This window comes from Mobula hypostoma (genome assembly GCF_963921235.1).
Source record: "Mobula hypostoma chromosome 16 unlocalized genomic scaffold, sMobHyp1.1 SUPER_16_unloc_1, whole genome shotgun sequence".
Classification (NCBI taxonomy): domain Eukaryota; kingdom Metazoa; phylum Chordata; class Chondrichthyes; order Myliobatiformes; family Myliobatidae; genus Mobula; species Mobula hypostoma.
Window position 1 is genome coordinate 263,956 of NW_026948149.1, and position 22,030 is coordinate 285,985.

Here is a 22,030-nt window from a genome sequence, read left to right on the forward strand (position 1 = left end):
TGAGAGGCATTGATTGTGTGGATAGTCAGAGGCTTTTCCCCAGGGCTGAAATGGCTAACACCAGAGGGCATAGTTTTAAGGTTCTTGGAAATAGGTACAGAGGAGATATCAGGGGTAAGTTTTTTACGCAGAGAGTGGTGAGTGCGTGGAATGGGCTGCCAGCGGCAGTGGTGGAGGCGGAAACGATAGGGTCTTTTAAAAAAACTCCTGGATAGCTCCTGGAGCTTAGAAAAATAGAGGGCTATGGGTAAAGCCTAGGTAGTTCTAAGGTAGGGACATGTTTGGCACAGCTTTGTGGGGCGAAGGGCTTGTATTGTGCTGTACGTTTTCTATGTTTCTATGAGGGATTGGAGCAGGGGGCAGGGATTCAGATTCCTGAATCATTGGGACCTCTTTTGGGGCAGGTGTGACCTGTACAAAAAGGATGGGTTGTACTGGAATCCTAGGGGAACCAATATCCTGGCAGGAAAGTTTGCTAAGGTAATTAGGGAGAGTTTAAACTAGAATTGCTGTGGGGTGGGAACTGAAGCGCAGAGACGGAGGAAGGGGTGGTTGGCTCACAATAGAGAAAGCTGGGAGACAGTGCGAGAGGGAGGATAGGCGGGTGATAGAGAAGGGATACACTCGGGATGGTTTGAGATGTGTCTATTTTAATGCAAGAAGCATCATGAACAAAGCGGATGAGATTAGAACTTGGATCAGTATTTGGAGCTATGATGTTGTGGCCATTACAGAGAACTAGATGTCTCAGAGGCAGGAATGATTACTTAGAGTGCCAGGCTTTAGATGTTTCAGGAGGGACAGGAAGGGAGGCAAAAGATGTGGGGGCATGGTACTGTTGATCAGAGATGGTGTCATGGCTGCAGAAAAGGAGTAAGTCATGGAGAGGTTGTCTACTGAGTCTCTGTGGGTGGAAGTTAGGAACAGAAAGCGGTCAATAACTCTACTGGGTGTTTTTTATAGACCACCCAATAGTAACAGGGACATCGAGGAGCAGATAGAACAAAGAACAAAAAATAGTACTGCAAAGTGCAGGCCCCTTGGCCCACAATGTTGTGCCGACCCTCAAACCCTGCCTCCCATATAAGCTCCCACCTTAAATTCCTCCATATACCTGTTAGTAGTCTCTTAAACTTCACTAGTGTATCTGCCTCCACCACTGACTCAGGCAGTGCATTCCACGCACCAACCACTCTCTGAGTAAAAAACCTTCCTCTAATATCCCCCTTGAACTTCCCACCTCTTACCTTAAAGCCATGTCCTCTTGTATTGAGCAGAGGTGCCCTGGGGAAGAGGCGTTGGCTATCCACTCTATCTATTCCTCTTATTATCTTGTACACCTCTATCATGTCTCCTCTCATCCTCCTTCTCTCCAAAGAGTAAACCCCTAGCTCCCTTAATCTCTGATCATAATGTATACTCTCTAAACCAGGCAGCATCCTGGTGAATCTCCTCTGTACCCTTTCCAATGCTTCCACATCCTTCCTATAGTGAAGCGACCAGAACTGGACACAGTACTCTAAGTGTGGCCTAACCAGAGTTTTATAGAGCTGCAACATTACCTCGCGACTCTTAAACTCTATCCCTCGACTTATGAAAGTTAACACCCTATAAGCTTTCTTAACTACCCTATCCACCTGTGAGGCAACTTTCAGGGATCTGTGGACATGCACCCCCAGATCCCTCTGCTCCTCCACACTACCAAGTATCCTGCCATTTACTTTGTACTCTGCCTTGGAGTTTGTCCTTCCAAAGTGTACCACCTCACACTTCTCCGGGTTGAACTCCATCTGCCACTTCTCAGCCCACTTCTGCATCCTATCCATGTCTCTCTACAATCTTCGACAATCCTCTATACTATCTACAACACCACCAACCTTGTATCATCTGCAAACTTGCCAACCCACTCTTCTACCCCCACATCCAGGTCGTTAATAAAAATCACGAAAAATAGAGGTCCCAGAACAGATCCTTGTGGGACACCACTAGTCACAATCCTCCAATTTGAATGTACTCCCTCCACCATGACCCTCTGCCTTCTGCAGGCAAGCCAATTCTGAATCCACCTGGCCAAACTTCGCTGGATCCCATGACTTCTGACTTTCTGAATAAGCCTACCGTGTGGAACCTTGTCAAGTGCCTTACTAAAATCCATATAGATCACATCCACTGCACTACCCTCATCTATATGCCTGGTCACCTCCTCAAAGAACTCTATCAGGCTTGTTAGACACAATCTGCCCTTCACAAAGCCATGCTGACTGTCCCTGATCAGACCATGATTCTCTAAATGTCCATAGATCCTATCTCTAAGAATCTTTTCCAACAGCTTTCCCACCACAGACGTAAGGCTCACTGGTCTATAATTACCCGGACTATCCCTACTACTACCTTTTTTGAACAAGGGGACAACATTCGCCTCCCTCCAATCCTCTGGTACCATTCCTGTGGACAATGAGGACATAAAGATCCTAGCCAGAGGCTCAGCAATCTCATCCCTTGGCTCGTGGAGCAGCCTGGGAAATATTCTGTCAGGCCCCGGGGACTTATCTGTCCTAGGGAGACAGATTCTGGAAAGGTGTAATAATAACAGGGTTGTTGTTGTGGGAGATTTTAATTTCCCAAATATTGATTGGCATCTCCCCAGAGCAAGGGGTTTAGATAGGGTGGAGTTTGTTAGGTGTGTTCAGGAAGGTTTCCTGACACAGTATGTAGACAAGCCTATAAGAAGAGAGGCTGTACTTGATCTGGTATTGGGAAATGAGCCTGGTCAGGTGTCAGGTCTCTCAGTGGGAGAGCATTTTTGGAGACAGTGATCATAATTCTATCTCCTTTGCCATAGCATTGGAGAGAGATAGGAACAGACATGTTAAGAAAGCGTTTAATTGGAGTAAGGGGAAATATGAATCTATCAGCAGGAACTTGGAAGCATAAATTGGGAACAAATGTCCTCAGGAAAATGTATGGCACAAATGTGGCAAATGTTCAGGGGATATGTGCACGGCGTTCTGCATAGGTCATTCCAATGAGACAGGGAAAAGATGGTTGGGTACAGGAACCGTGGTGTACAAAGGCCGTTGAAAATCCAGTCAAGAAGAAAAGAAAAGCTTACGAAATGTTCAAAAGTAATCAACCAAATGGACCATTTGACATTTCTTTCTGGGTCTTGTGGTTCATGGTAAACCTCCTGTCTCCTTTCATAATCTCCATTTTCATTCTTGTGTGATTTTATTCCCTTAGATTTTATTGGGGCAAGTCGTGACATGGTTGCCAGACCAATTACCTCGTCACTGTCATCATCACTTCAGTCACCAGAGGGCTCTGTTCAGTCAGTGTTGTATCCATTTTGCAGTTCCTTGGATTTCCTAAGGTGGTGCTGCTTCTGGGAACTATTCAACAAACACGAAGAATTCTGCAGGTGCTGGAAATTAAAGCAATTTCCAGCAAATTTCGGCCCGAAACGTTGACTCTTCCTCTTCCTAGAGATGTTGCCTGGCCTGCTGCGTTCACCAGCAGTTTTGATGTGTGTTGCGGGAACTATTCAGTGTCAGCTGCATTCCAACATAAGTTGCATCACGGTTGCGCCCACTAGGTTGGCAGACCCGCCCACTGAAGGTCGCTATTGTGCATGGCAACTTTACTCAGACTGCCTTGTAACTCTGAACAGTGGGCCTCAATACGGCTACAGTTATGTTCATTTGACTTTTTAATGTCTTTATCGTACAGTTCCTTTTACACATCTCTTCCTTTTCCCCAATTGATTAGTAAAATTATTTGCTCAGTCATTTCACCATGTCCTTGCTTTAGTTTACACACTTGATTTTCCAATTTGGTACATTCATTTATTTGACTTTGTAGCTTGGCACACTGGTGCTTTCTTAGCTCTGATAATACTGCTGGCATCCAGCCAGAGTTTTTATCGCACAGCAACATTTTCTGAATCGTATTCCATAGCTTTTCAACATCACTCATAAGCCAATCTCTACTAGACTTGGCATCAATAGCCATTTCTTTTAGATATTTTTGTAAATTGCTTCAAATTCATATACAAACATTTGTACTTATTCAAGTAAGTGCTTAAATCCTCGTTATCTGTTCTCTCGCAGCTGGAGATTCTGAGTTTGTTTCTCAACTTTGGCTTTTGTCCCAGTTTGATCTCAATGAGTACTCTTCACCTAAACGTCATTCATGGTTATTGGAATCGCAACCCAAAATGTAGAACTAGAGTTACATCTGAAAATATAATACAGGTTATAACCCAAAACATCAATAGAGTCACAACTCAAAATTTTACCAAAGCCGTGCCCAAAATATCAGCAGAGTTGACCCACAGTATCAATAGAGTCTCAACCCAAAGTATTTTAATAGAGTGCAACCCACAAATAACAAAATAAACTAGAATTTTCTTCTCACTCTCAAACAGAAGCAGAATCAGACAATTGAGGAATATGTTCTTGCCACCATTAGGTGCACACTAAAAATTCTTTCTTTGTGTGAGGAATTTTCAGACTCTGTTTTACATCACTGCCCTTCGATGACCACATCAAAACTGTTGGATCTGGTTATTTCTGATCTGCAGGTTCTTTTAGGAATCCAAGAATGAGTTGAAAGCTTTTTGTTTTATGATCATTTAATGGAAGTTTAAGACAAGGAAACAGGTACAGAGCATATGGCAGTAGCTGCACTACTAGGAGATGAACAGAAACTAAAGTACAAAGGGACTAAGAATTAAGGTGGCGATTTTTACTGAAGCAGACACTTTTATACTAGATTAGATTATGAGCACACTCAGCCCTCATTTATTGTCATTTAGAAATGCATGCATGCATTATGAAATGATACAATGTTCCTCCAGAGTGATCTCACAAAAAAACAGGACAAACCAAAGACTAACACTGACAAGACCACATAATTATAACATATAGTTACAGCAGTGCAAAACAATACCATAATTTGATAAAGAGCAGACCAGGGGCATGGTTAAAAAAAAGTCTCAAAGTTCCAATCGACTCCCAATAGTCCCCGATAGCAGGTGGCAGAAGGGAGAACCTCTCTCTGCCATAAACCTCCAGGTGCCGACAACTGTCGATGCATTGGAAGCACCCGGCCACAGTTGACTCTGAGTCCGTCCAAAAGCTTTGATTCTCCGACCAGCCTGTCGACACCGAGCACCGAGCACCATCTCTGTCGAGCGCCTTGACCCCGTCCCGGCCGCCGAGCAACAAGCAAAGCCGAGGGCTCAGGACCTTTCCCTCCGGAGATTCTGGATCACACAGTAGCAAGTTATTCCAAGTTAAGGCAAATTTCTGAGATAAGGGGTGTTCCTATTGGAAGACACACAGATTTAACACTTAGTCAATAAAAAATGAAAGGGGATAAAGCATTATGTAACTGTTATATTGTTTTACCACCAATAGGTGGGGCCTAACACCACATATTGTGAAAAATACATGTTAAAGATTTGTAAAGCTATAAATTCAGTCTTGCTAAAGACTCATTAATTCAATTAATACCTTATTAAAAACAACAGATTCCAACAAGTCCTTTAACACTCAATAACAAGGAGATTAAAATCTCCCACTAAAATAACTCAATTATATTTACAATTCTGAGTAATTTCTGTGCACACCTGCCCCTCATGTTCATGCTGACTATGGGGTGGGTCTTTTATAGAGCCCCACTAAAGGCTTGTTGAGTTCTATCTACATGGCCTGACTGCACGATCCCCCCAGGGATCTCTAAACATTACTGTTATGCCATTCCTTATCAAAGAGGCAACACCGCACCCCCTCACTTACCTGTACCTCTATCACGTCTGAAGAATCTCCATCCTGAACACTGAGCTGCCAGTCCTGCCCTTTTCTCAGCCTTGTTTTTATTACGACTGTGGCATCCTGGTCCCAGGAGCTGATCTACGCTCTGAGTTTGTCGCCTTACCTGTTAAACCTCATGCGTTCAAATAAATGCACTTTAACTGAGTGACACATACAAAATGCTGGAAGAACCCAGCAGGTTAGGCAGCATCAATGGAGAGGAACAAGGAGCTGATATTTTGGGTCAAGACCCATCAACAGGCCTGGAAAGGAAGAAGGAAGAAGCCAGAATGAAAAGGTGCGGGGAGAGGAAGGAGTACAAGCTAGAAGGTGACAGATGAAATCAGGTGAGGGGGAAGGTGGGTGGGTGGAGAGAGGGGGATGAAGTGTGAAGTTGGGAGATGATAGATGGAAAAAGTAAAGGGCAGAAGAAGGAAGAATATGAGCGGAAAGGAGAGTGGATCATGGGAGAAAGGGAAGCAGGAGGGGCACCAGAGGGAGGTTGTAGGTAGGTAAGGAGGAGAAAAGGTGCAGGGCCAGAATGGGAGATGGAAAAGGAGAGAAGGGGAAAAAATTATTGCAAGTTGGAGAAATTAGTGTTCAAGCCATTAAGTTGGAGGCTACTCAGACGGAATATGAGGGGTTGTTCCTCCAGTGTGAGGTTGGCCTCATCAGGCAGTAAAGGAGGCCATGAATATCCCATTAAAATGGGAATGGAGAATGGAATTTAAATGGTTGGTCATGGGGAAATCATGCTTGTTGCAGATGGAGTGGAGATTCTCAACAAAGTGTTGGGTGTCACCAATTCTGGATTCGAGATTCAAGATTGTTTAATGTCATTTCCAGCAAACAAGTGTAAAGGAGAACAAGATAATTGCTACTCCGGACCCGAGACAGCATAAACAACAAACAATATGATAAAGAAGAGAAGAATTTTCAAAAACACAATGTACATCAGGTAGCTCATATACATAGATTGATCGTATGTCCATAAAGTGATGCTAGACCCAGGAGTGTCTGCACAGATGGTGACTGACAGTACATTTGTGCTGTCAGCATCTGGTGACCCTGTGATCTCCGTCTCGGAGGCTGTCGTCAGATCAGCTTTCAAGAGGGTGAACTCTCACAAAGCATCCAGACAATGGTGTATCTGGTATGGCACTAAAGATCTGTGCCAACCAGCTGGCAGAAGTGTTCAAAGACACCTTTGAGTACACCTATTAAGTAATAGCATACACACGGGAGATGGCTTTAACTAGTGTATTCACATTGGAGAGAGAGGGAGGGGGAGAGAGAGAGAGAGAAACGAGAAAGATGCACTTACATAGACAACAGCATATGTGCAGACAACAATCTATACGTAGTGCCGGGAGGGGGTCATTGCTCTAAAAGGAATAGATCTATACATTACACTTCCTCCCCTTTAGATTAATGTAACATAAAATTGTATATGTACAAAACATTTAATTTCCCTTTCACAAACCAATATTCCAAATAAACATGCTTTCACAATAACAGTCCATGACTAACTTCCATCAAAGTTGCTGGTGAACGCAGCAGGCCAGGCAGCATCTGTAGGAAGAGGTGCAGTCGATGTTTCAGTCCGAGACCCTTCGTCAGTCCGGTGTAACGCTGCTGTCAGTGACATCATCACAGCGGTAAGCCTGGTGACTGTAATGTGTCCGTCTTGTTGGATGTAATCGACGCTGGTGTGTTCTTCAGTTGAGCATCCAGTATCTGGTCCACATGACATCTCCATGTCTGATCTGCCGTGTACATTAACGATCCAGTTTGTGTAGCTGTCCTACCGGGTGTCCACTCGTCTTCTCAGTAATCACGCACTAGGACTTCCTTCTCCAATCCCGAAGCTCCTTGCTGCTTCACTTGGCAACTGACAGAGCTGTTTATTCTGTACTTCCCTCTGTAGATCTGGTTTCAGCAGGTCTATGCCAGATCTCAGATTCCTGCTCATGAACAGCATTGCAGGTGTTTGATTTGTCATCACATGAACAGAATTCCGATACACAAAAAGGAAGTTATCCACCTTGTGAGAAGCTGACTTGAAATGTCTGATGTAGTTTTTCTTCATGAACAGTCGGAATTCTTCTGAAGTGTATTGTGGTCCGTTGTCACTCACGATTTGTTCTGGTAAGCTGTTTCTGGTGAAGATAGTCCTCAGAGCGGAGACGGTCTTTGCTGAGGTGGTTGACTTCACTGGTATAACCTCCAGCCGCTTTGAATGAGCATCCACAGGAATCAGAAATATGGAGTCCATGAATGAGTCCAGGAAAGTCAACATGTACTCTTTGCCATGGTGACAATGGCCACTCACACGGGTGTAATGTGAGGGTGCATTTTCAACTTTTTGGTATCTGGAACAGCTTTTGGCCAAGTCTTCAATCTGTTTATCTATTCCTGGCCACCACACGTAGCTCTGGGTGAGACTCTCCATTGTGACTGTACTTCATGCAGATTTTCTAAGACTCCGGAGCACAGTTTAGAGGGAACGACAGCACAAGATCCACACATCAGCATTCTTTGACACACCGACAGCTGGTCTTGTCTCACTGAGAACTCAGGAAACACAGGATTACCATGAGCTGGCCACCCTTGCATGATGATGTCATTGACTTTGACAATGTCGAGTCATTCCTTTGTTCTCTTTGTATTTCAGAATTTGTTTCCAGCAACTGGGCCACCAATGTGGTATGAAACACTTCTGACAGGCCATCAGTGTTGCTATGTCATTTGGTACCGTTGAACTCCATGTCATAAGATTGGGCTGATAGGAATAGTGCCCAGAGTCGTAATTGGGTAGCAGACATCACTTGAATTCCATTCCTGGCATTGAAAATGGACACAAGGTGCTGGTGATCTGTCACCAACATAAACTTTTGTCTGTAGAGGTAGTGGTGGAATTTCTTTACTCACCATACTAGACCAAGGGCCTTTCAGTCAATCTATGTGTAGTTTGCATTCTGTGCTTGTCAGTGATCTTGAAGCCAACACAATTGGGCGTTCAAATCCATATTTCATAATGTGTGACAAAATTGCCATAAGGGGATGCATCAGAACTGTCTGATGGGCGGCAACAGGTCATAATGGGTGAACAGTTTATCGGATGTTATTATTCTCTTTGCTTCTTTCACATCTTTCTGTCCATTTCCACTTTGCTCTTGTCTGTAACAGTGTGTTCAATGGATGCAGCACTGCAGCAATGTTGGAGAGAAACTGGTGGTAGTAGTTTACAAGGTCAAAGTATGACCTGAGTTGTGACACATTTTATGGTTTGCGTGCCTCAATTCTCTTTTTTCTTCTTCTCTTGTGACTAACGTAGGCCCTGCTTGTCAATGGCATGTCCACAATATGACATTTCATTTTTAAAAAACTCACATTTCTCTCTCTTTGCACACAGACCATACTCACCTAGCCTGGTAAGTACTTTACCAAGGTTCTGGAGGTGCTCTCCATCATTTTTGCCAGTCACAATTACGTCATCAGGGTGACCTTGTGTTCCTGGGATACCTTGGTCCATTGCTCTTTGCCTAATAGCTGGAGCTGATGCAACACCAAAGACGAGACGATTTTACTGGAACAGTCCCTTGTGAGTGTTGATTGTGAGGAACTTCTGCTTGATTCCTTAATCTCCATTTGCAGATAGGCTTGTGACAAGTCAGTCTTTGAAGACCTCTCCTCAAATGCCAAAGATGTAAAATTGTCTTCTATTTGTGGCAAGAGATACAGCACAGTATGCAGCTGCAGCACCAGGTGACACTCATTTGAAATCCCCACATATGCGAATGGCTCTGGCCTTCCCTTTCTTGATCACCAGGACAATGGGCATGGCCCAATCACTCCACTCAGCCTTGGAGAGGATTCCAGATGCCTCCAAGCTCTGCAGTTCAGCATCTGCTTTAGGATATAGTGTGCAAGGCACTGGATGTGCTTTGTGGAATCTTGGTGTTGCTGCTTCATCCAGTTCAATTCTGGCCTTTGCTTTTGAGTTTACGAATTCCCTTCTCAAACACTTTCTCATTAGCATTAAGCAGCTGTGCCAGTCTCTGGTTAGTGCTGCCATTTGGGCTGCCATTGCCTGTTGATGTCACACGGGGAGCTTTGAGTGTCAGTCTAGTTGGATTTTTCTCAACCATTTATGTCCGAAAAGTGCTGGCCCTCCATTTTTCAATACATTAAGCTCTAACTGTTGTGCTTGGTTTCCTTATGTCATATTTACTTTCAGTTTGTCTTTGGGAGACACTTTTTCACCTGTGTAAGTCTTTAGCATCACAGAGGAATTCTCTAATGGTATCTTAGCAAACAGTCTGGAACTATAGACAAAGCTGACCCTGCATTCACCTCCAACCTCTGTTACTCCAGACACACCTATTGTGACCCATATTATATTGCAATCTGCTTCAGTAATACTATGCTGTTCTAGGCATGACAGCTCACCTTTGTCAGACATGATGTTGTCTGATTCTATTTTACATTCGGTAACTTTATGCGTTTGCTTAGTTTTGTGTTTGAAACTTTTCACTCGATTATGCTTTTTGTCTGCCTTTTACATTCTCTCTATGTGACCTTGTCTGTGACACTTCCTGCAAACTTTTTCTTTGATCTACGTTCATTTTCATCATGGGAAGGTAAGCAACATCAATAACATTTTTGGCTGTTTGCACCATTCAGGGACATTTTGTGCATTTCACATTCTAACCTCCTTTTCTGTAGTCCTGCTGCATCCTTTGCTGCAGTCTCTAACAATATTGCAATGGTCAATGGCCATTCTAAGGTAAGGTCCCTTTCAGACAGCAGCCTCTTTTGAGCGCTTTGACTAGGCATGCCATATACAAGCCTGTGCCTTAATGCATCAGAAACTCCATCTCTGGCATGCAAGTTTGTGCGGTTCTGCAGTGTATTCAGAAATGCGTTCATCTTTTAAGACCATTTGGCCCATCGAGTCTGCTCTGCTGACTCATGATCATGGCTGATCATTTTTCCCCCTCCTCAGCCCCACTCCCCGGTCTTCTCCCCGTAACCTTTGATGCTATGTCCAATCAAGAATCCATCAAGCTCAGCCTTAAATACACCCAATGACCTGGCCTCCACAGCTGCCAGTGCTAACAAATTCCACAAATTCACCACCCTCTGGCTAAAGAAATCTCTCCGCATCTCTGTTTTAAATGGATGCCCCTCTATCCTGAGGCTGTTCCCTCTCATCCTAGACTTCCCCACCATGGGAAACATCCTTTCCTCATCTACTCTGTCTAGGCTTTTCAATATTTGAAAGGTTTCAATGAGATCCCCCATCATCCTTCTAAATTCCAGTGAGTACAGACCCAGAGCCATCAAACATTCCTCGTATGATAACCCTTTCATTCTGGAATCATTCTTGTGAACCTCCTCTGGAGCTTCTCCAATGCCAGCACATCTTTTCTTAGATGAGGAGCCCTGAACTGTTCACAATACTCAAGGTGATGCCTCAGCAGTGCCTTATAAATCCTCAGAATCACATTGCTGCTCTTGTATTCTAGACCTCTTGAATTGAATGCTAACATTGTATTTGCCTTCCTCACCTGCAAGTTAATCTTCAGGGTGTTCTGCACACGGACTCCCAAGTTGTTTTGTTGTTCAGATATTTAGATTTTCCTCTCTGCTTGGAAAATACTCTGCACATTTATTTCTACTACCAAAGTGTATTACCATGCATTTTTCAACATTGAATTTCATTTGGCAATTTCTTGCCCACTCCCCTATCTGTCTAAGTCCTTCTGCATCCTACCTGTTTCCTCAACACTACCTGTCCCTCCACCAATCTTTGTATCATCTGCAAACTTGGCAACAAAGCCATCTATTCCATCATCTAAATCATGGGTATACTGTGCCTATAAAACGTATTGGCTGCTTTGGAAATTTTCATGTTTTACTGCTTTACAACATTGAATCACAGTGGATTTAATTTGGCTTTTTCGACACTGATCAACAGAAAAAGACTTTAATGTCAAAGTGAAAACAAATCTCTACAAAGTGATCGAAATTAATTACAAATATGAACCACAAAATAATTGATTGCATAAGTATTCACCCCCTTCTAGTCAAGTATTTGTCAGCAATTACAGCCTTGAATCTGTGTTGATAGGACTCCATCAGCTTTGCACATCTGGACACTGCAATTTTTCCCCATTCTTCTTTACAAAACTAGGGAATTGTGAGTGAACAGCCCTTTTCACGCCCAGCCACAAATTCTCAATTGTGAGATCTGGACTCTGACTTGGCTACTCCAGGACATTAATTTTGTTGTTTTTAAGCCATTCCTGTGTAGTTTTGGCTTTATGTTTGGGGTCATTGGCTTGCTGAAAAGCAAATCTTCTCCCAAGTCTCATTTCTCTTGCCAACTGCATCAGGTTTTCCTCCAGGATTTCCCTGTATTTTGCTGCATTCATTTTACCCTCTAGCTTCACAAACCTTCCAGGGCCTGCTGCAGTGAAGCATCCCCACAGCATGATGCAGCCACCACCATGCTTCACGGTAGGGATGATGTGTTTTTGATGATGTGCACAGCATTTAGTCTGAGGGCCAAGATGCTCAATTTTGGCTTCTTACAGCTGACTTCAGAGTTTGCCATTTACTTCTGGCAAACTTCAGCCAAGATTTCATGCAATTTTTTTCAACAGTGGCTTTCTCTTTGTCACTCTCCCATAAAGCTGTGACTGGTGAAGCACCCGGGCAACAGTTGTATGTGCTGTCACTCCCATCTCAGCCACTGAAGCTTGTAACTCCTCCAGAGTTGTCACAGGTCTCTTGGTGGCTTCCTTCATTAGTCCCCTTCTTGCACGGTCACTCAGTTTTTGAAGACGGCCTGCTCCAGGCAGATGTACAGCTGTGCCATATTCTTGATGATTGACTTAATATTCTCCAAGGAATACTCAGTGACTTGGAAATTTTATTGTATCCATCTTCTGACTTGTACTCTTCAACAATCTTTTCATGAAGTTGCTTGGAGTGTTTTTTTTTTGTCTTTATGGTGTAGTTTTTGCCAGGATACTGACTCACCAGCAGTTGGACCTTCCAGATACAGGTGTATTTTTACTACAATCAATTGAAGCACATTGACTGCACATAGATGATCTTCATTTAATTTATTATGTCACTTCTAAAACCAATTGGCTGCACCAGTGATGATTTAGGGTGTCATATTAAAGGGGGTGAATACTTATGCAATCAGATATTTTGTGTTTTATATTTGCAGTTAACTTAGATCACTTTGTAGAGATTTGTTTTCACTTTGACATGAAAGAGTCGTTTTCTGCTGATCAGTGTCAAAAAAGACAAATTAAATCCTCTGTGATTGAGTGTTGTAAAACAATCAAACATGAAAACTTCCAAGGGGAGTGAATACTTTTTATAGGCACTGTACAACATAAAAAGAAGTGGTCCCAATACTGACCTCTGAGGAACATTAATAGTCACTGGCAGCCAACCATAAAAGAATCCTTTTATTCCCACTCACTGCCTCCTACCAATCAGCCAATGCTCTAACCATGCCAGTAACTTTCCTCTAATACAATGGGCTCTTAACTTGGTAAGCAGTTTCATGTGTGGCACCTTGTCAGAGGCCTTCTGAAAGTCCAAATGTACAACATCCCATATATATATATACTTGTGATCTCCTCAAAGAAATCCAACTGGTTTGTCAGGTAAGATTTTCCCTTAATGAAACCATGCTGACTCTGTGCTATCTTGTCCTGTGTCACCAAGTACTCCTTAACCTCACCCTTAACAATTGACTCCAACATCTTCCCGACCACTGAGGTCAAGCTAACTGGTCTATCATTTCCTTTCTACTGCCTTCTCCTTTCTTAAAGAGTGGAGTGACATTTGCAATTTTCCAGTCCTCTGGCACCATGCCAAAGTCCAATGATTTTTGAAATATCCTTCCTAATGCCTCCACAATCTCTACCACTACCTCTTCCAGAAACCTAGGGTGCAGTTCATCTGTTCCGGGTGACTTATGCACCTTTAGGTCTTTCAGCTTTTTGAGCACCTTCTCCCTTGTAATAGTAACTGCACCCACTTCTCTTCCTTCACACACTACAACATCAGGCATACTGCTAGTGTTCTCCACAGTGAAGACTGATGCAAAATACTCATTTAGTTCATCAGCCATCTCCTTGTCATCTGTTATGATTTCTCCTGCCTCATTTCTAGCGGTTCTCTATCCACTCTCATTTCTCATTTTTAACATACTTGAAAAATTTTTACTATCCATTTTGCTACTATTTGCTGGCTTGCTTTCCTATTACACCTTTTTCCTAATGATTTTCATAGTTGCTCTCTGTAGGTTTTTAAAAACTTCCCAATCCTCTAACTTCCCACTAACTTTTGCTTTGTTTTATTTTCTTTCTTTTTCTTTTACATTAGCTTTGACTTCCCTTGTCAGCCACGGTTGAACTATTTTACCATTTGAGTATTTCTTCGTTTTTGGAATACGTATAACCATATAACAATTACAGCACGGAAACAGGCCATCTCGGCCCTTCTAGTCCGTGCCGAACTCTTACTCTCACCTAGTCCCACCAACCTGCACTCAGCCCATAACCCTCCATTCCTTTCCTGTCCATATAGCTGTCCAATTTAACTTTAAACGACAACATCGAACCTGCCTCAACCACTTCTGCTGGAAGCTCGTTCCACACAGCTACCACTCTCTGAGTAAAGAAGTTCCCCCTCATGTTACCCCTAAACTTTTGCCCTTTAACTCTCAACTCATGTCCTCTTGTTTGAATCTCCCCCATTCTCAATGGAAAAAGCCTATCCACGTCAACTCTATCAATCCCCCTCATAATTTTAAACACCTCTATCAAGTCCCCACTCAATCTTCTATGCTCCAAACAATAAAGACCTAACTTGTTCAACTTTTCTCTGTAACTTAGGAGATGAAACCCAGGCCACATTTTAGAAAATCTCCTCTGTACTCTCTCAATTTTATTGACATCTTTCCTATAATTTAGTGACCAACACTGTACACAGTACTCCAAATTTGGCCTTACCAATGCCTTATACAATTTCAACATTACATCCCAACTCCTACATTCAATGCTCTGATTAATAAAGGCCAGCATACCAAAAGCTTTCTTCACCACCCTATCCACATGAGATTCCACCTTCAGGGAACTATGCACCATTATTCCTAGATCCCTCTGTTCTATACCATTCTTCAATGCCCTACCATTTATGATGTATGTCCTATTTTGATTAGTCCTACCAAAATGTAGCACCTCATATTTATCAGCATTAAACTCCATCTGCCATTTTTCAGCCCACTCTTCTGACTGGCCTAAATCTCTCTGCAAGCTTTGAAAACCCACTTCATTATCCACAACTCCACCTATCTTACTATCATCTGCATACTTACTAATCCAATTTACCACCCCATCATCCAGATCATTAATATATATGACAAACAACATTGGACCCAGTACAGATCCCTGAGGCACACCGCTACACACCCTCCTCCAATCTGACACACAGTTATCCACCACTACTCTCTGGCGTCTCCCATCCAGCCACTGCTGAATCCATTTTACTATTTTGATATTAATGCCTAACGATTGAACCTTCCTAACTAACCTTCCGTGTGGAACTTTGTCAAAGGCCTTACTGAAGTCCTTATAGACAACATCCACCGCTTTACCGTCATCAACTTTCCTAGTAACCTCATCAAAAAATTCAATAAGATTTGTCAAACATGACCTTCCACGCACCAATCCATGTTAACTGTTCCTAATCAGACCCTGTCTATCCAGATAATTATATATACCATCTCTAAGAATACTTTCCATCAATTTACCCACCACTGACGTCAAACTCACAGGCCGATAATTGTTAGGTTTACTCTTAGAACCCTTTTTAAACAATGGAACAACATGAGTAATACGCCAATCCTCCGGCACCATCCCCGTTTCTAATGACATTTGAAATATTTCTGTCAGAGCCCCTGCTATTTCCACACTAACTTCCCTCAAGGTCCTAGGGAATATCCTGTCCGGACCCGGAGACTTATCCACTTTTATATTCCTTAAAAACGCCAGTACTTCCTCTTCTTTAATCGTCATACTTTCCATAACTACCCTTTACCTTTACCTTACACAATTCAATTTCCTTCTCCTTAGTGAATACTGAAGAAAAGAAATTGTTCAAAATCTCCCCCACCTCTTTTGGCTCCGCACATAGGTGCCCACTCTGATTCTCCAAGGGACCAATTTTATCCCTCACTATCCTTTTGCTATTAATATAACTGTAGAAACCCTTTGGATTTATTTTCACCTTACTTGCCAAAGCAGCCTCGTATCTCCTTTTAGCTTTTCTAATTTCTTTCTTTAAGATTCTTTTTACATTCTTCATATTCCTTGAGCACCTCATTAACTCCAAGCTGCCTATATTTATTGTAGATCCTCTCTTTTTCCGATCCAAGTTTCCAATATTCCTTGAAAACCATGGCTTTCTCAAACTTTTAACCTTTCCTTTCAACCTAACAGGAACATAAGGATTCTGTACCCTCAAAATTTCACCTTTAAATGACCTCCATTTCTCTATTCCATCCTTCCCATAAAACAAATTGTCCCAATCCACTCCTTCTAAATCCTTTCGCATCTTCTCAACGTTAGCCTTTCTCCAATCAAAAATTTCAGCCCTGGGTCCAGTCCTATCCTTCTCCATAATTATATTGAAACTAATGGTATTGTGATCACTGGACCTGAAGTGCTCCCCAACACATACCTCCATCACCTGCCCTATCTCATTCCCTAACAGGAGATCCAACACTGCCCCTTCTCTAGTTGGTGCAAAAAACTATCTTGCACACATTTTACAAACTCCAAACCATCCAGCCCTCTTCACTGCCCGCCGTCACACGCCTGCGCAGTCCCGCCTCTCTGAACGCCAATGAAAAAAAAAGAAAAATTTAAAATGGCTTCCTCCGCACTCCCGCTCTGATTCTCAGACTTCCTTCTCCGAACAGGCCCCTGCATCTTCCTCATTTTTCCCAAAAAATCGGTGGAAGGCTGTAGCAGTATGCTGAAAGATCGAAAGTGTCGGGGATGAAGTGAGTGAAGTTGTGTGAAGTAGGGAGAAGGTTCTTGGGAATCCGAAAGTTCTAAAGATAAATAAGTCACCTGGACCAGATGGACTGCACCCCACGGCTCTGAAGGAGGCGGCTGAAGAGATTGTGACGGGATTAGTAACGACCTACTGAGAATCACTAGGTTCTGGAATGGTTCCAGAATACTGGAAGTGTCACGCCACTCTTCAAGAAGTGAGGGAGGCAGAAGAAAGGGAAATTTTAGGCCAGTTAGTGTGACCTCAGTGGTTGGGAAGATGTTGGAGTTGATTGTTAAGGATGTGGTTTCAGGGTACTTGGAGGCACATGATAAAATAGGTTGAAGTCAGCACAGTTTCCTCAAGGGAAAATCTTGGCTGACAAATCTATTGCAATCCTTTGAAGAAATAACAAGCAGGATAGACGTAGGAGAATTGGTTGATGTTGTGTACTTGGATTTACAGAAGGCCTTTGACAAGGTGCCATACATGAGGCTGCTTAACAAGCTAACAGTCAATGGTATTACAGAAAAGTTACTAGCATGGATAAAGCACTGGCCAATTGGAAGGAAGCAAACTGTGTGAATAAAAGGAGCCGTATCTGATTGGCTGCTGTTGACTAGTGGTGTTCCACAGGGCTCTGTGTAAGAAACATAGAAAACCTACAGCACAATACAAGCCCTTCGGCCCACAAAGCTGTGCCAAATATGTCCTTACCTTAGAAGCTACCTAGGGTTACCCATAGCCCTCTGTTTTTCTAAGCTCCATGTACCTGTCCAGGAGTCTCTTAAAAGACCCTATTGTATCCGCCTCCACCACCATTGTCAGCAGCCCATTCCACTCACTCACCACTCTCTGCGTAAAAAATTTACCCCTGATATCTCCTCTGTCCCTGCTTCCAAGCATCTTAAAACTATGCCCTCTCGTGCTAGCCACTTCAGCCCTGGGAAAAAGCCTCTGACTATCCACACGATCAATGCCTCTCATTATCTTATACACCTCTATCAGGTCACCTCTCTTTGGGACCACTTCTTTTATGTTATATGTCAATGATTTGTATGACAGAATTGATGGCTTTGTGGCTACATTTGCAGGTTATATGAAGATAGGCGGGGACAGGTGGTGTTGAAAAGGCACGGACATTGCAGAAGGACTTGGACAGATTAGAAGAATGGACAAAGAAGTGGCAGATGGAATACAGTGTTAGGAATTGTATGGTCATATATTTTGGTGGAAGAAATAAAAGCATAGATTATTTTCTGAATGGAGAGAAAATTCAAAAATTTGAGCTATAAAGGGGCTTGGGAGTCCTCATGCAGGAATTCCTAAAGGCTACTTTTCAGGTTGAGTTGGTGGTGAGGAAGGCAAATGCAATGTTAGTGTCATTTAGAGAGGAATAGAATATAAAGTTAAGGATATAATGTGGAGGCTTTATAAGGCCTCACTTAGAGTATTGTGAACGGTTTTGGGCCTCTTAGCTGAGAAAGAATGTGCTGACGTTGGAGATGGTTCAAAGGAGGTTCACGAGAATGATTCTGGGAATGAAGGGTTGACTATATGAGGACCAATTGACGGTGCTGGAATTCAGAAGAATGGGGGAAATCTGATTGAAACTGAATGAATGTTGAAAGGCCTCGATAGAGTAGTTGTGGAGAGAATGTTTCCTACGGTGGGACAGTCCAGACCAGAGGGCAGAGTATCAAAATAGAGGGGTGTCAATTTTGAACTGAGATGAGGAGGAATTACTTCTGTCGGAGTGTGGAGACTCTGCGGAACACATTACAACTGGAGGCTGTGGAAGTGAAGTCATTGGGTATATTTAAAGCAGAGACTGATAAATCCTTGAATGGTCAGGGCATGAGGTGATACAGGGAGAAGGCAGGAGATTCCTTATCCCCCATTATTCATCATTATTCAGTGGTCCAATATCAAATTTCACCTCCCTTTCACTTTTTATATAACTGAAATCTTCTAGTATCCTGCTTTATATTATTGGCTGTTTTGCCGTCATATTTCATCCTTTCCCTGAAGGCTTTTTTAGTTGTCTTTTGTTACATTTTAAAAGCTTCCCAATCATCCAACTTCCCACTCACTTTTTCTGCCTTATATGCTTCCCTTGGCTCATAACTTCCTTTGTCAGCCATGACTCCGTACCCCTGCTATTTGAGAACTTCTTACATAGAATATAGAATAGTACAGCACAGTACAGGCCCTTCGGCCCACAATGTTGTGCCGACCCTTAAACCCTGCCTCCCATATAACCCCCACCTTAAATTCCTCCATATACCTGTCTAGTAGTCTCTTAAATTTCACTAGTGTATCTGCCTCCACCACTGACTCAGGCAGTGCATTCCACGCACCAACCACTCTCTGAGTAAAAAACCTTCCTCTAATATCCCCCTTGAACTTCCCGCCCCTTACCTTAAAGCCATGTCCTCTGTATTGAGCATTGGTGCCCTGGGGTAGAGGTGCTGGCTGTCAACTCTATCTATTCCTCTTAATATCTTGTATACCTCTATCATGTCTCCTCTCATCCTCCTTCTCTCCCTTAATCTCTGATCATAATGCATACTCTCTAAACCAGGCAGCATCCTGGTAAATCTCCTCTGTACCCTTTCCAATGCTTCCACATCCTTCCTATAGTGAGGCGACCAGAACTGGACACAGTACTCCAAGTGTGGCCTAACCAGAGTTTTATAGAGCTGCAACATTACCTCGCGAATCTTAAACTCTATCCCTCGACTTATGAAAGCTAACACCCCATAAGCTTTCTTAACTACCCTATCCACCTGTGAGGCAACTTTCAGGGATCTGTGGACATGTACCCTGAGATCCCTCTGCTCCTTCACACTACCAAATATCCTGCCATTTACTTTGTACTCTGCCTTGGAGTTTGTCCTTCCAAAGTGTACCACCTCACACTTCTCCGGGTTGAACTCCATCTGCCACTTCTCAGCCCACTTCTGCATCCTATCAATGTCTCTCTGCAATCTTCGACAATCCTCTACACTATCCACAACACCAACCACTAGTCACAATCCTCCAATCTGAATGTACTCCCTCGATCACCACCCTCTGCCTTCTGCAGGCGAGCCAATTCTGAATCCACCTGGCCAAACTTCCCTGGATCCCATGCCTTCTGACTTTCTGAATAAGCCTACCGTGTGGAACCTTGTCAAATGCCTTACTAAAATCCATATAGATCACATCCACTGCACTACCCTCATCTATATGCCTGGTCAGCTCCTCAAAGAACTCTATCAGGCTTGTTAGACACGATCTGCACCGACATCCAGACTGAAAAACAGCCAGGGTTGTTATACAACTGAACAATGCACCCCCTCCCTCCCACCCATAATCCATTGGCACTATGAATGGTCTCTCAGTGCAGCACATGAGCATGTACAAAAGTTGGGTTTAAATGGGACAGCTACCTTCCTTTGATTTCAGAGCTCTTTGTTATTTGAATCTCATTTTTAATTCTTGATACTATGTTATATTTAATCACTGTAGTTTATAACTTGAATGGGCCAGCCTCTGTTTTTTTTAATTTTAGAGTTGTTTGTTTTTTACTCAGTTGTAACTTGCATGTCATTCTAATTAACTCAGATGTCATTTAAAATTTTGTCGTTGTGCTTTTGATAATTGAGTTGCTAGTGTGCTGTTTTGCACTGAACGGAGTAGCCCTGTTATCTTGTCCTCAGAAATGACAATAAAGCTCTAAAAACAGATTTTGAGAAAACAGTTTATGAAGCAAATCCTATTATGTAGAGCATTTTTATATTAAGTGAAGTTTGTTGTCTAAACAAGAAATTAATATCAATTTTTTTTGCTTTTTCTATAGGGCTCTATTATAATGTTTTATGCAGCCAGAATTTGCATACTCAAGGGTAGCTTTGAAGCGGTGAGTTTTTTAAAATTGCGTACTCTATTTTGTCTGTTATGCATACAGTGTGTAACAGACAGTATAATCAGACCTTTGACCATCTTAGACGAGAGTTCTTGCTCTTCATACAGACTTGTTTCATTTTGGAGGTTGTATTCTAATCAGGTATTCATCTGGCTTATCTTTCTGTTCCTGACCTTGCTCGTAGATGGGTAACAACATGATACTTAGGGTTAAAGATTGGAAAGGACATCAACAATAGGTCCTCTGCTCTTCTTTGGAAAAACATGATATAGTTATTTTAAGTTTGTTTGAAAGGCAGGCAGAGTATGTTTCTTCACTTCAAAGTCAAAGTTAATTTTTGAGATCTATTATGCCAGGAGGGTATCAGCCGTGTGCATTTTAGGTGCTATATATTTATTAGTAACTGTGATCATCATAAAGAATAGCTGATTTATCCATGTGGTAAAAATATTCCAGAGTGTTGTTGTCTGGGAGCTGTAGGGTTTTTATTAGCAATAATGAATGAGCAAACAAAAGACAAATATTTCCTTATAGTCTGCTGGTAGTGGGATCTGAGATTCTGTTGCCCTTGTCCTTACAGGTTGTAGAGAATGTTGGAAGATCAAGACCCCAAATGCCACCCTAAGCTCTACGGTCTTCTGTGTAACAATGATCCCTGTCCTCCCATGTGCTTTGGAGACAACAGACACCCCAAGGCACTGGAGTTTCCTTAAAATCCTCAAAATCCATTAGTAATACAGTATCTGTGTTCCAGAATCATAGAGTAATACTGCACATTAACAAGCCCTTTGTCCTACCATATGCATTTCAACCATTTATCCTTATTCCACCTACCAACATGGGCCATAGTTTTCTACACCTTGGAAATATGAGTGCTCACCTAGATATTTCTTGCATGTTGTGAGTGCATCCATCTTCAACACCCACTCAGGCAAAACGTACCAGATTCCAACCATGCACTGGGTGATAAAGGTTTTCCTCAGATCCCCCTGAACCTTCTGCCCCTTGGCTTAAACCAATTTCCTCTGCTTTTAGTTTCTCAGCCATGTGGGAGAGCTTCCTACTATTTGCTGCAAATATGCTCTTCTTAATTTTAGATGCCTGTGGTACTTACAGCAGGACAGCACTGGACAGGCCATCCAGCCTATCATGTTATGCTGGTCTTGATGCCAATTTAAAGGAGATGTCCTCTATATCATTCCCATCTCTCCAT

General features: G+C 42.7%; 1 protein-coding gene across 6 annotated transcripts in view; it reads left to right on the forward strand.

Annotated features, from left to right (window-relative positions):
• The window catches only part of LOC134341292 (tetratricopeptide repeat protein 39B-like), a 217,314-nt gene that overhangs the window by 191,204 nt on the left and 4,080 nt on the right, over positions 1–22,030 (forward strand). For 5 of the 6 annotated variants that reach the window (XM_063039166.1, XM_063039165.1, XM_063039168.1 and 2 more), the window contains one exon: positions 20,752–20,811. In XM_063039166.1, the coding sequence (XP_062895236.1) occupies positions 20,752–20,811 (60 nt within the window). Of the gene's footprint in view, positions 1–3,240; positions 3,419–6,659; positions 6,755–20,751; positions 20,812–22,030 lie in introns of those variants that run through there. The other variant, XM_063039169.1, reaches the window with a different exon arrangement.